The 14,571-nt window shown below is 36.1% G+C and overlaps 1 protein-coding gene across 1 annotated transcript in view; it reads left to right on the top strand.

Annotated features, from left to right (window-relative positions):
- The window catches only part of LOC133642384 (protein kinase C-binding protein NELL1-like), a 474,421-nt gene that overhangs the window by 114,865 nt on the left and 344,985 nt on the right, over positions 1–14,571 (top strand). Inside the window, exons 6-7 of the mRNA XM_062036542.1 lie at positions 4,232–4,366; positions 14,027–14,129. Coding sequence (XP_061892526.1) covers positions 4,232–4,366; positions 14,027–14,129 — 238 coding nt within the window. The remainder of the gene's footprint in view (positions 1–4,231; positions 4,367–14,026; positions 14,130–14,571) is intronic.

Here is a 14,571-nt window from a genome sequence, read left to right as displayed (position 1 = left end):
ATTGTTTTTGGAAACTGTGGACGTTGTGTCCTCCGAAACAAAGAGGAAAAGAACCATCCGGATTGTTATAGGCGCAAAGTTGAAAAACCAGCATCTGTGATGGTATGGGGGTGTATTAGTGCCCAAAACATGGGTAACTTACACATCTGTGAAGGCGCCATTAATGCTGAAAGATACATACAGGTTTTGGAGCAACATATGTTGCCATCCAAGTAACGTTACCATGGACGCCCCTGCTTATTTCAGCAAGACAATGCCAAGCCACGTGTTACATCAACGTGGCTTCATAGTAAAAGAATGCGGGTACTAGACTGGCCTGCCTGTAGTCCAGACCTGTCTCCCATTGAAAATGTGTGGCACATAATGAAGCCTAAAATACCACAATGGAGACCCCGGACTGTTGAACAACTTAAGCTGTACATCAAGCAAGAATGGGAAATAATTCCACCTGAGAAGCTTAAAAAATGTGTCTCCTCAGTTCCTAAATGTTTACTGAGTGTTGTTAAAAGGAAAGGCCATGTAACACAGTGGTGAACATGCCCTTTACCAACTACTTTGGCACGTGTTGCAGCCATGAAATTCTAAGTTAATTATTATTTGCAAAAAAAAATTAAAGTTTATGAGTTTGAACATCAAATATCTTGTCTTTTTAGTGCATTCAATTGAATATGGGTTGAAAAGGATTTGCAAATCATTGTATTCCGTTTATATTTACATCTAACACAATTTCCCAACTCATATGGAAACGGGTTTGTACTTCCGTATAAAATATTTCACGGTCTAGCTCCATCCTATCTTGCTGATTGTATTGTACCATATGTCCCGGCAAGAAATCTGTGTTCAAAGAACTCCAGCTTATTAGTGATTCCCAGAGCCCCAAAAAAAGTCTGCGGGCTATAGAGCGTTTTTCTATTCGGGCTCCAGTACTATGAAATGCCCTCCCGGTAACAGTTAGAGATGCTACCTCAGTAGAAGCATTTAAGTCCCATCTTAAAACGCATTTGTATACTCTAGCCTTTAAATAGACTCCCTTTTTAGCCCAGTTGATCTGACGTTTCTTGGTGGAGAGGGTGGGCACAGATTCAGTGACCAGAGATGAGGCGCAAGCTGTCCAAAGTCGGGACCCAGGGTGGACCACTTATCTCTGCATCAGTTGGGGACGTCTCTGCGCTGCTGACCTGTCTCCACTCAAGATGATCTCCTGCTGGCCCCCACTATGGACTTACTCTCACACTATTAACTAGATCCACTATGGACTGGACTCTCATACTACTAACTAGATCCACTATGGACTGGACTCTCACACTATTAACTAGATCCATTGTGGACTGGACTCTCACACTATTAACTAGATCCACTATGGACTGGACTCTCACCATATTATGCAGGGGTGTCCAAACTTTTTCCACTGAGGGCCGCACATGGAAAATTTTAAGCATGCGGGGGTTAGTTTGATAGTTTTCATTTTCAAACCATAACAAAATATATGGATTTTATTTTTTTTAACCTTTAGGGCTCCCGGGGACCATAAAGGGTCTCAGTCATTAAACTGTTAAAAATAAGTCAAATTATTAATATTATTTTTTACTTAACGCTTACAGTAAATCTCTATATCAACTTGAGGTTGATATAAAGTAAAAAAAAAAAAAGGTTTTCTGTCAAAGACAACTTTGTTTTTTATAGTAAAACTGAAATATGCAGTATTTAGTAATTAGAGCCTTAAAAGATCAATAATGCAGGACACCATTAATTTTAATTCTTTAATATTTTTGAGTAATCACAGTGAAAAGTTAAATAAAATCCTACTATATATATTTTGGATCCAAAAGGTCCCCACTCATAAAGTGATACATTTTTATTAGTTTTTTTCTACTTTTAACACTTAAATTACGAGATCAACTTCAGATATATTTGTCGATTTTACGTTTGAACTATTATTTTGTTTGTTTTATGCTCTTTTGTCAAATAAAACTATGATGTTTTTTTTTTATGGCAACCACACAATATATGCAATATTTTTTCCACATAAAACATTTTAAAGTGATATTTTTTAAGTAATAATTCATTATAACATAGATTTTTAGTCTTTTTTTTTTTTTAGCAATGGCAAAAAAAAGAAAAATAAACACAAAAGAAAAAAAAAAACAGCCTGCATGGCAGCTTTGTGTCAACATTGCAACTTTTTATTGTTAGCTTTCACCTCATTCCACTTTTTTTAAATGTTTTTTTTTAATTTTTGCAATCTTATCAATTTTGCCATTTTTGCAGAATGTGTGGCGGGCCGGTAAACAATTAGCTGCGGGCCGCAAATGGCCCCCGGGCCGCACTTTGGACACCCCTAATATTATGCTAGATCCACTCGACGTCCATTGCACCGGTCCCCTCCAAGGTTTCTCATCGTCATCCCATTGGGTTGAGTTTTGTCTTGCCCTGATGGGATCTGAGCCGAGGATGTCGTTGTGGCTTGTGCAGCCCTTTGAGACACTCGTGATTTAGGGCTATAAAAGTAAACTTTGATTGATTGATTGATTATCCGTGTTTCAATATCCAGCGCTGTTGTGTTTTATGGAGTTATTCATCTGGGGCCGTACTTATCAAGCTTCTTAGAATTACTCCTAAGAAGTCTGCTAAGAGTTGACTTAAGAGTAAATAAATTCTTCGCTGAAAGCTGCACTTAAAAGTTAGTTATCAAGCGTCTTACTCACACTTTCAGCGAAGTGTAGGACTGAATCTTAAGTGTCACACTCAGAGCTGAATTACGACATTACTATGTGCCGTAAACGGAATTTTAGGTGACGTCATTTCTGTGTCCTTAGAAATGACCAATCACGGAATGGAATCCGTTGTCTAAGAATAAAGAAATATCTTGGAAATATTTAAGTGGACAATGGGAGTGTATATTTTGACAATAAACTACAAAATAATACAAAACAAACTAGTCCCCGCCGGCACTCACGCTACCGCTCCCTCTCTTCTCTCGCCCACACACTCACTGACGTCACTCACCTCACGGCCACACACATACGCTACTGTCATAACATTTTCTTTCCAATTCATTAATTAGGCAACTAATTTGAAACTGGTGTGGGTGGCTCTATATATACTAGCCCACTGCAGACACATGCAGAAATCAACAAGGAATCGAAAAGTATTAAATCTGTGACAAAAATAATATCCGCTCTGTCTAAACGATACCGTTTGATCAGCTGCTCGTCATCAAAAAAAACAAAAAACATTGTTCCGTTCCCTGAACGTTTGCGCACGTCTCTCTCGCCTCAGTGCCATCCCCTGCTGGCAACTCCTAACCACTTAAGAGACCTCTGAAGGTCTCTTAAATATCGTGGAGAGTAGGAGTGATTCTTAGACTTAAGAACGTTGATAAAAAGCTTTTATTCTTAAATTTGAGAGTAGGACTAAATTTCGCAAATTCTCAGGACTTAAGTGTAAAATGGCACTCTAAGAAGCTTGATAAGTACGGCCCCTGATACAGGTTGTTTTTTTTTTTACGATAATCCAAGATCAACATACCTTCACCTTTGGTTCTTTAAAGCAGTGGTCCCCAACCTTTTTGTAGCCGCGGACCGGTCAACGCCTGGGGGGGGGGGGGGGGTGGTTTTTTTTTTGTTTTTGTTTTTTTTTCATAAAGAAATACAATCATGTGTGCTTACGGACTGTATCCCTGCAGACTGTATTGATCTATATTGATGTATAATCTATATATTGTGTTTTTTATTTTGATTTAATTAAAAAAAAATATATATATATATATATATATATATATATATATATATATATATATATATATATATATATATATATATATATATAATTTTATTTATTTTATTTTTTTAATTTCTTGTGCGACCCGGTGGTTGGGGACCACTGCTTTAAAGTCATTTGTGCGATGAGAGGAGCAAACAGTTCTTTGACTGCTGTCAAACAAGCATCACAGTTGAAGGACAAAGATCAAAACATGCTTCAGAAGAAGGCTCGTGCAAGTGGTGTAGGAGCACAAGGGGGTTAGCAAGGATCTGGACTGTCAGTCTTTTCTGTCATTTCCACTATGCTTTATAGCCTACGGTCGAAAGCATGAGCTGAATGAAGATCTCCTATTATTCGTCCTCTAATGAGCCGAACACCAGAGGGTGAGGGGAGATGGGTCGAGGGCTTAACCTGCTTTTGCGTCGTCACTTTAAGTGCCCTGACGGGTGATTTTGTGCTTTATTCTCAGTTAAATTACGCAGAGTCCAGGCTGACCCAGCTGGAGGGATGCCACTGCGAGAAGACGTGCAGCGCTAACGGCCTGGTCTACAGGAATAAGGAGCTCTGGGTGGAGCCGGAAAATTGCAGGAACTGTGCATGTAAGGTGAGGGTCACTCTTGTTCTCATGAATGATGGAACTCTCACTTAAGACTCACTCATCAAAAAGTGATGGCTGCTATCATCCGAGTGTTGTCTCGAATGAAAGGAGTATATCGCCGAGCAGAATTTTAGCACGGCAGGTCAACAGGTGAACTTAAACAATTTGAATGATCACGTAAAAAGTCCTTTCATTTCAGCAATTCAATTCAAACGTAAAACTAATGTGTGATTTATACTCATTACCTGCAAAGTGAAATATGCCAAGATTGTATTTGTTATAATTTTCATAAATAACGGCTTAGTTTTTGAAAACCCTCACATTTTGAGATTTTTAATTGAAGGTTTTCATAAGCTGTAAGCTTAAATAGCTAAAAATTAGAGATGTCCGATAATATGCTTTACAATGTAATATCGGAAATGATCGGTATCGTTTTTTTTATTATCGGTATCGTTTTTTTAAAATTTATTTTTATTTTATTTTATTTTTTTATTAAATCAACATTAAAAACACAAGATACACTTACAATTAGTACACCAACCCAAAAAACCTCCCTCCCCCATTTACACTCATTCACACTCATTCACACAAAAGGGTTGTTTCTTTCTGTTATTAATATTTCTGGTTCCTACATTATATATCAATATATATCAATACAGTCTGCAAGGGATACAGTCCGTAAGCACACATGATTGTGCGTGCTGCTGGTCCACTAATAGTACTAACCTTTAACAGTTAATTTGACTCATTTTCATTAATTACTAGTTTCTATGTAACTGTTTTTATATTGTTTTACTTTCTTTTTTATTCAAGAAAATGTTTTAAATGTATTTATCTTATTTTATTTTATACATTTTTTTAAAAAGGACCTTATCTTCACCATACCCGGTTGTCCAAATTAGGCATAATAATGTGTTAATTCCACGACTGTATATATCGGTATCGGTTGATATCGGTATCGGTAATTAAGAGTTGAACAATATCGGAATATCGGATATCGGCAAAAAGCCATTATCGGACATCCCTACTAAAAATAAGTAATTTAACAGTAAATATTGTTTTTTTTACTTTCAACTTTCGATTAAAAGTTTTTTGTTATTTTTCTGTGTTTTTCTTTTATGTTGAATCTAGAAAGTGAACACTGTTAAGAGACCAGCTGGTTGCATAATATTAGAATGGTCCATCTTGGTGTGTATGCAATTGTTGTGCACTACCACTTCAAACAGGGGTGTCCACATTTTTTAACTTGTGGGGGCCGCATTGGGCTAAGCCAGAAGTGTCCAAAGTGCGGCCCGGGGGCCATTTGCGGCCCGCAGCTAATCGTTTACCGGCCCCTCACACATTCTGCAAAAATTGCAAAAAATTATAGTATTGCAAAAATAAAAAATAAACATTTTAAAATGTTGCAATGTTGACACAAAACTGCCATGCAGGCTGTTTTTTTTCCTTTTGTCTTTGTTTATTTTTTATTTTTTTTGCCATTGCTCAAAAAAAAAAAAAAAAAAATCTGTTACAATGAATGATTACTTAAAAAATGTCACTTTAAAATGTTTTATGTGGAAAAAATACTGCATATATTGTATGGTTGCCATATAAAAACATCAACGTTTTATTTGACAAAAGAGCATAAAACAAATAAAATAATAGTTCAAACGTAAAATCGACAGATATATCTGAAGTTGATCTCGTAATTTAAGTGTGAAAAGTAAAAAAAAAAAATAATAAAAATGTTTCACTTTATGAGTGGGGGACCTTTTGGATCCCAAATATATTTAGTGGGATTTTATTTAACTTTTCACTGTGATTACTCAAAAATATTAAAGAATTCAAATCAATGGTGTCCTGCATTATTGATCTTTTAGGGCTCTAATTACTAAATACTGCATATTTCAGTTTTACTATAAAAAACAAAGTTGTCTTTGACAGAAAAGGCATAAAACCTGTTTTTTTTTAACTTGATATCAACCTGAAGTTGATTTAGAGATATACTGTAAAAAATAATAATAATAATAATTTGACTTATTTTTAACATTTTAATGACTGAGACCCTTGACCCTTGACTGGTCCCTGGGAGCCCTAAAGGTTAAAAAAAATAAAAAATCTATATATTTTGTTATGGTTTGAAAATGGACAATATCAAAATGGCCCCCGTATGCTTAAATTTTTCCATGTGTGGCCCTCAGTGGAAAAAGTTTGGACACCCCTGGGCTAAGCAAATTTGGCTGGGGGCCGAAAGCAGACTGCATATCATACCATACATATACAGCCTATAGATATATATGTGTGCCTATAAATACATATTCTGTTAAAATATTATATACATTCATATATAATATTATTGATTTATGTGGCTATATTGGCCTTAGTGTGTGAATGTGAGTGTGAATGTTGTCTGTCTATCTGTGTTGGCCCTGTGATGAGGTGGCGACTTGTCCAGGGTGTACCCCGCCTTCCGCCCGAATTTAGCTGAATGCAGCTCCAGCACCCCCCGCGACCCCAAAAGGGACAAGCGGTAGAAAATGGATGGATGGATGGATGCCTTTTTTGTATTTATCTTGTTTTTACATTGCAAACAAAATATGAAATATGTTCCCCATGAAAAGAGATTATTTGATGTGACGTAATTGGAGCATTTAATATGTAAATAATGCATAATAACATTTATTTTATTAATATTTTTTTGAGCAATGACACTTTCAATTTGTTACATTACACCTGTTTGGACTTTTATTTCACTTGTTATGTTTTTTATTGTAATAATGTTTTTTTTAAATGTGCCGCGGGACATAAAACAAAATGCTGCAGGCCGAAAACTGGCTCCTGAGCCGCACTTTGGACAACCTCTGTTTTAAGCCATAATGATCAAAATTATATCAAAAGAATGCTTGAAATAAATTGAGTTGTATGTTATGAACCTATCTCATATATAATAAGTTTTACCTTCTAAATTCAATTGCTGAAATGAGCGAACCTTTGCACAATATTATTTTTGGGGGGGTTTTAGTTTCTAAAAAATGAAACATTTTTCGACATTAAATATGCAAAAATCTATTTAATGTATGCTAAGCTATTTGAAAAAAACAATTGCCTCCTGTATGCTAAAATACATTAGCTTTAACAAAGTCAAAACAATACATAAATTATATTAACAGTAATACATTTGGCATAATGTGTGTTCTTGATCGCCTCAGAAATTACCGTATTTTTCCGACCATAGAACGCACCGAGATATACGGCGCACCCACAAAATTTTAGAAGAAAACATATTTTTCCATATATTAGCCACACCGGACTATAAATCGCAGATATATACGCTGTGAAATGCGTTATGTACACAGCAGAATTTTTGAAATGTTTACCAAACGGTGTCTGTAACACGGCAGTAAAACAGCTGATCAAACAAAACAGAAGTCATCGTCATGGACCCACTAGCTGCGGACTCTAGCTGGAATTTGTGAAACTGAAACAATACAAAAATAATGCCGTTGTAAGTTAATAATACAAACACAGACACTCATAGACATGTTAGCATACTAGCTAATGCTAACGACGCTAGCTTTATTACATTACAACAGCATGTACAAATATGCATGAAAACGCTCCTATTGTTTTCGTCACAATGTAAAACTTACCAACACTGGAGTGATGAATGAATAATATTTTCGAGCAGAAACGCTATGGACGGTTTTCTGTCTAATTCAAGGCACGGACGGAACAAGAAGTACATTTTCAATGCGCGGCCCCTGCAGTGAGCAAAGTGGTCCAAAAGATGGCGCCATAGCACAAACAAGAACACACCGTTTCAGTCATCTGCTTGGGTTTAATGACAACTATCAGTGTTTCCCATAAACTGCCGAGATACCTGTGGCGGTGGGGGCGTGTCTATGGGCGTGTCTATGGGCGTGGTCACCATGACATCACGAGTAATTTGCATAATTTACTACAATGATATGATTTTCTCTAAAAAGGCTAAAAAAATATATACTTACTAATTAATAATAACAGTTTTGTTTTAAACGTCCATCCATCCATCCATTCATTCGTTTTACAATATAATTACAACACTTTATGTACATATTTATATACAGATTTGAACAATAAGTTATTCACTGAAATATATTTATTAATTGTGGTTCTTACAAAAAATATATCTTATAAAATATAAAAGCTAAAATGTCTCTTAAAGCTCTGCCCCTTTAATTAGTGCATACTAAATAATTTAACTTTAGCCTACTACTACAACCATATTATTTACCAGCAACATAAAGTGAAACAGAGGCAGAGGTGTCCTGCCACAGTCAGTAACAAATAAACAGAAAACAGTAGTGGTCAAATACAAATAAGGCAACAAGAGAAGTATCCTACACTTCTCTTTTGTAAAGTAAATCTGAACAGCCTATATGGGCATCTACATCAACTATATGATTTTCCTGAAAAGCTGGACAGGACAAAAAAATAAAAAATAAATCAATAAAATTTTATTTTTTATTTTTTATTTTTTTATTTGTGGCGGACGTAATTCTTTCGTGGCGGGCCGCCACAAATAAATCAATGTGTGGGAAACACTGACTATTGAACACAAAACATTATAGCAATTAGCAAAAAAAAAAAGCTACAGGTTTCAAAGTGTAGGTAAACACTTATAATTTGAAATTTACAGTATGTACCATAATAGCATGATTTGTTACCAGAGTCATCAAGATCAGTTGTATGTCTAACATCACATTTGAAGATGACTAATTATCTTAAAACCTTATACTTAATACAAGGTGTGTACCTTGTAGTCCCTGAAAACCTTTTCACAACCAATAGGATACCGGCTTTGCAGCCTCGAGTATTGGCCGATATTGTTCCGATATCAGCACGACTCATGCATACTGTTATTATTTTGTAGTGTGAAATGTTAGAAAACCCATGATCAAGTGAAATAACTCATAAAACAAACACTAACCTATTAACTTTTAACCACCTTGAATGGATTTATGTTCTTTAAATTAAAGTGGAGTAGGTATTGTTTTTTTGACGATACCTTGTGGTCAAACAAATTAATTAAATTGAGCCCCATGATGCGGACACGTTTGTTACTGGATACTCTCTAAAACGCTTCTACCTTGGAAACTTTGTACGTGTAAGTAATATGCAACTGAAATCATTCTATACTTTTATATTGACAAATATTGTTTGCTTATTATGTGTGTCTAGTTTGTGCGCTTAGCTGTTGTGTAGCTGCTAGCTCCTAGTAGCCTGTAGCCTATAGCGTATAGCCTTAACTGAACCATCCAATTTTGGATCAGAGTACATCCTAAATTGGTCGCCAGCCAATTACAGGGCATTTTGGAATAGTAAAAATAATATGAAATGTGAGCTGTGAATGACACATTCTGGTCAATAAGTAATTACAGTGTTTTCCGGACTATAAAACGCACCTAAACTTTATTAAAACTAAATATTTTTTATCTAATCGCCACACCGGATTATAAGCCACAGATATATACGTTGTGAAATTACTTATTTACACAAAAATATTTTGTAAATTAATTGTTTCCACGGCTGATCAAACAAAACAGAAGTCCTCGTTTTTTAAATCTAACACAAGCAAATACCAAGTTTCTGTGTTCTATTTCTTTTGGAGGCCATTTAGATGTTAACTGACCGCCCAGCTTTGCACAAGGAAACACGCTGCTTGTATTTGCAAGCCGATATAATCCCGTTTTTTTTGGCTGATATCAGACCGATAACGATATCGAAGTGAGACAGCCCAACTACTGACCAAAACACGCGTTTGCAGAAATTGAATATACACTACAGAGTCTATTCATAGCACCTAACTGCCGATTTCCTTCAGTACTTCCTCCTTCCCAGGTCCGATACCATGGCCGCCAAAGGGCAGCACCCTGGTAATCATCCTCTAATTAGCGCCCTTGTCTGCCCGCACACACGGAAGCCAGACTTTGAAATGTGTTGAATCAGGCCATGTGGGGACCTGGGGGGGTTTCGACTTGTTGTGTCACTACACGGCAAGCACGGGAGAGATTTTAGTCGGTATGATATGCTCCTCTGAACATACCATTAAGTGGAGATCTGTGCCACCCGGGGGGGGGGGGGGGGATTGTCCCAATGACTCATGAAATTAAGAGGCATCTGCAAGGGTAGATTGGCTTCAGAACCGAAGTCAGTCCTCCAGGGCCTTTATATCATCGGTCCTCGAGCACTGAATGGTGGATCCATTAACCGGTTGTACGTTTCGACCCTATTGGCCAATTCATTAGGCGGAGTAATTCAATCAGATTGGCGCTTTTTTTGCACGGATGGTGCTTGATGTTTACGCATTAAGATGTCTTGTTGACCAGGCCATTGAACCAATAATTGTGTTTGACTAAAGTGGCACAATACATTTTTATGATCGGACTGGAATCGCACGTTGCAGTTCCACAAAAAAGAGTTACATTAAAACCTATTTTCAATTTATGCAGCTGAATGATACAATTGTATGACTTTTAGGGATATGGCTCAAATAATTGATGTCAGTGTTATAGGGTTGTACGGTATACCGGTATTGGTCAGTGTTTCCCACACATTCATTTATTTGTGGCGGCCCGCCACGAAAGAATTACGTCTGCCACAAATAAAAAATAAATAAATAAATATATATATATATATATATATATATATATATATATATATATATATATATATATATATATATATATATATATATATATATATATATATATTTTATTTATTTTTTTGTCCTGTCCAGCTTCTCAGGCAAATCATATAGTTGATGTAGATGCCCATATAGGCATCTACAAAAGAGAAGTTTAGGATACTTCTCTTGTTGCCTGTTTTGTATTTGACCACTACTGTTTTCTGTTTATTTGCTACTGACTGTGGCAGGACACCTCTGCCTCTGTTTCACTTTATGTTGCTGGTAAATAATATGGTTGTAGTAGTAGGCTACAGTTAAATTATTTAGTATGCACTAATTAAAGGGGCAGAGCTTTAAGAGACATTTTAGCTTTTATATTTTATAAGATATATTTTTTTTAAGAACCACAATTAATAAATATAATTCAGTGAATAACTTATTGTTCAAATCTGTATATAGATATGTACATAACGTGTTGTAATTATATTGTAAAATGGATGGATGGACGTTTAAAACAAAACTGTTATTATTAATTAGTAAGTATACATTTTTTGAGCCTTTTTAGAGAAAATCATATCATTGTAGTAAATTATGCAAATTACTTGATGATGTCATGGTGACTACGCCCATAGCCAGGCCCATAGCCACGCCCCCACCGCCACAGGTATCTTGGCAGTTTATGGGAAACACTGTTGGTATAGTACCGCGATACTAATGAACCATATTCAGTACTATATCGCCTCTAAAAAGTCCCCCATCCCCCCGCATACCCCGTCCTCGTCACGTCGTGTCATTGCTGGTTTACGAGCAGAGGAGCATGTTCGGCAGCGCACAATCACGGAGTACTTACAAGCAGACAATGTGTTCCAAAAACATGCATTTCAAGTTAATTAGAGACTTTATATTGTCAATAGGCATGAACGATTGTTGGTCTGTATGTGCCCTGCGATTGGCTGGTGACCAGTCGAGGGTGGACCCCGGCTCCGGCTTATCCACGACCCTAATGAGGATAAGCAGTAAACACTGCCATTGGTTATACAGTTTCCCGAGTTTTAAGAGCTATCTACCTATTTTTAATAATTGACTTTACATCATAATCTTAATTTTAGCCTAAATAAGTATGTTGTTCATTCCAGTTTAAAATTTTAAAAATTTAGGAAAATTCAATCAAGGTGCCGTATTTTTCGGACTTTAAGGCACACTTAAAATGTTTTTTTCGCCTAATGTACGGAATAATTCTGGTTTTGTTTACCGACCCCGAAGCTATTTTATTTGGTACATGGTGTAATGATAAGTGTGACCAGTAGATGGCAGTCAAACATAAGAGATACGTGTAGACTGCAATATGACTTAAGTAAACAACACCAAAAATGTTCCATTGAAAATATAGAACATTACACACAGCGCTCAAAAATCTCTCAAAATGTTTTAGTACGACTTTGGTAAGCTATGAAGCTGATGGATTGAACTGTGCTTCAACATATGAGTATTATTATGGTGTGTGTATAAGATAAGACATATCTGACGTTTTTGTTTCGCAGTATTATGCAAAAGCAACTTTTCTTACCTTCTGGTACCTGCTGATCTGTATTTGAGATCTGCATAAGTTCTGAAAAATTTGTAGTCCGTACCGACAAGCTTCTTTTTTCTCTCTATCTTCTTGTTATGGGACATTCATCCTCCGCTGTTGCCATTTCTAATATAAAGTAGTGTAAAGTTCTTACCTATATCTGTCAGTAAACTCGCCATGAAAGGGCTAAAACATACCGGTATAGTGAGTTTACATTATTCACCCAAGGAACTTTAGTTATTAGAGCGTTCCGGTCGGACGGTTTTTCACGGGACACATTTCCGGCGTTGTTATTCCACTAGTGAGCCACGTATGAGAATATGCTGCTCCGTTATTGATTTAAGTAAAGTCTGACCAAAGAACCATCATGAAGTGTTTAACATTTACACATAAAAAAATAAAAAAAAAATCTTTAATGCGCCTTATAATTTGGTGCGCCCTATGGTCCGGAAAATATGGTAAATAATTTTTCCACACATAGAATATTTTGTTAAAGCTTTGGCAACATCCCGAGGATGCTTAATTCAAGATTTTCTACCATAAAATATGTCTAATTTCTACATATAGGATGTTTTATCTACCAAAATTAACTAACTTCACTCCTTTTAATTGTTTTTTCCCTTAAATCTAGTCTTATATTTTGTCTGTTTTTTTTTTGTAGTATAGAAAATAGATGTCTGGGTGGATGATTCAATTAAATATTTCATAAATGTATTTTGTCTGTCAAACTCAGCCGAAGTTGGGGTCGATATCTTGGTCTGACAGTGCGTAAAGAACTCCGACAAGTTCAATAAATCGTTTGCACTGTAACTGCCACACGCTCTGGGTCAGCAGCCCGTGCCCCCGCCCACGCCGCAAGGTGTCTGAAATAACCACCACCACCAGCTCCCGAACAAAGTAGGAGTATATCCCCCTTAGCTATCATTGGACTAGATTTGTGTTAGCCCCGCCCTCTGACTTTGATAGGTGAGTTTGAGGAATATAATCAATTCACTAAGGCACATGAAATAAATGATTCAATCATGATATAATAAAGTCAATAATTAAATGATTAAATATTCAGGAATATATTAAAATTAATAATTAAATAATTAAATACACACTGAATTATTGACACATGTAATAACATATTTATGTATTCAAATTATAATTAATTAATTAAAATAATTCATCATTAATTCATCCCATTTGACCCTCGATTAAATGGGATGAAATTTTCTATTAAAATATAGTTTTCCATTACTGTTTTAGGCACTAATGCCAGCCTATGAACAATACTTTTCGCAGAATTGATGAGAGTGGCAATTTTTTATTTTTTTTAATTGTTTTTTTACATGTTTGGCACACTGCTGTCAACCCTTCTCCGGTGTTAAAATAAGTTGGTGCCAAACCGCCCTTGATTGAATGGTTGCGATGCTGTTTAAAAAAAATGCAAATTTGCTTACAGAACGGCGTTGTGGAGTGCCGCCGGATTTTCTGTCCTCCTACGAATTGCTCCGAAGACTCATTGCCTGTACATGTGGATGGGACGTGCTGTAAGAAATGCAGGCGTAAGTACAAAACAAAGGTCAATTTAATCAAGGCATGATGAGAAACTAATGCAGATAATGAAATGTTAACATTGTGTGCAAAAGTCAAATAGCATTTACTGAGCTTGTGACAAACGCAGATAATTAACTCTGACATCGCATTCAGGTAAAGTTTTGCATGTATTAAAACACGTGCAAACTTGATAGCACAAACAACACTGATGTACAAACCCCAAAACCAGTGAAGTTGGCACGTTGTGTAAATGGTAAATAAAAACAGAATACAATGATTTGCAAAATCCTTTTCAACTTATATTCAATTGAATAGACTGCAAATACAAGATACTTAACGTTCGAACTGGAAAACGCTGTTATTTTTTGCAAATATTTGCTCATTTGGAATTTCATGCCTGCAACATGTTTCAAAAAAGCTGGCACAAGTGGCAAAAAGGACTGAGGAAGT

Source organism: Entelurus aequoreus, linkage group LG02 (assembly GCF_033978785.1).
Source record: "Entelurus aequoreus isolate RoL-2023_Sb linkage group LG02, RoL_Eaeq_v1.1, whole genome shotgun sequence".
Lineage (NCBI taxonomy): Eukaryota > Metazoa > Chordata > Actinopteri > Syngnathiformes > Syngnathidae > Entelurus > Entelurus aequoreus.
This window is presented reverse-complemented; position numbering and strand designations above follow the sequence as displayed.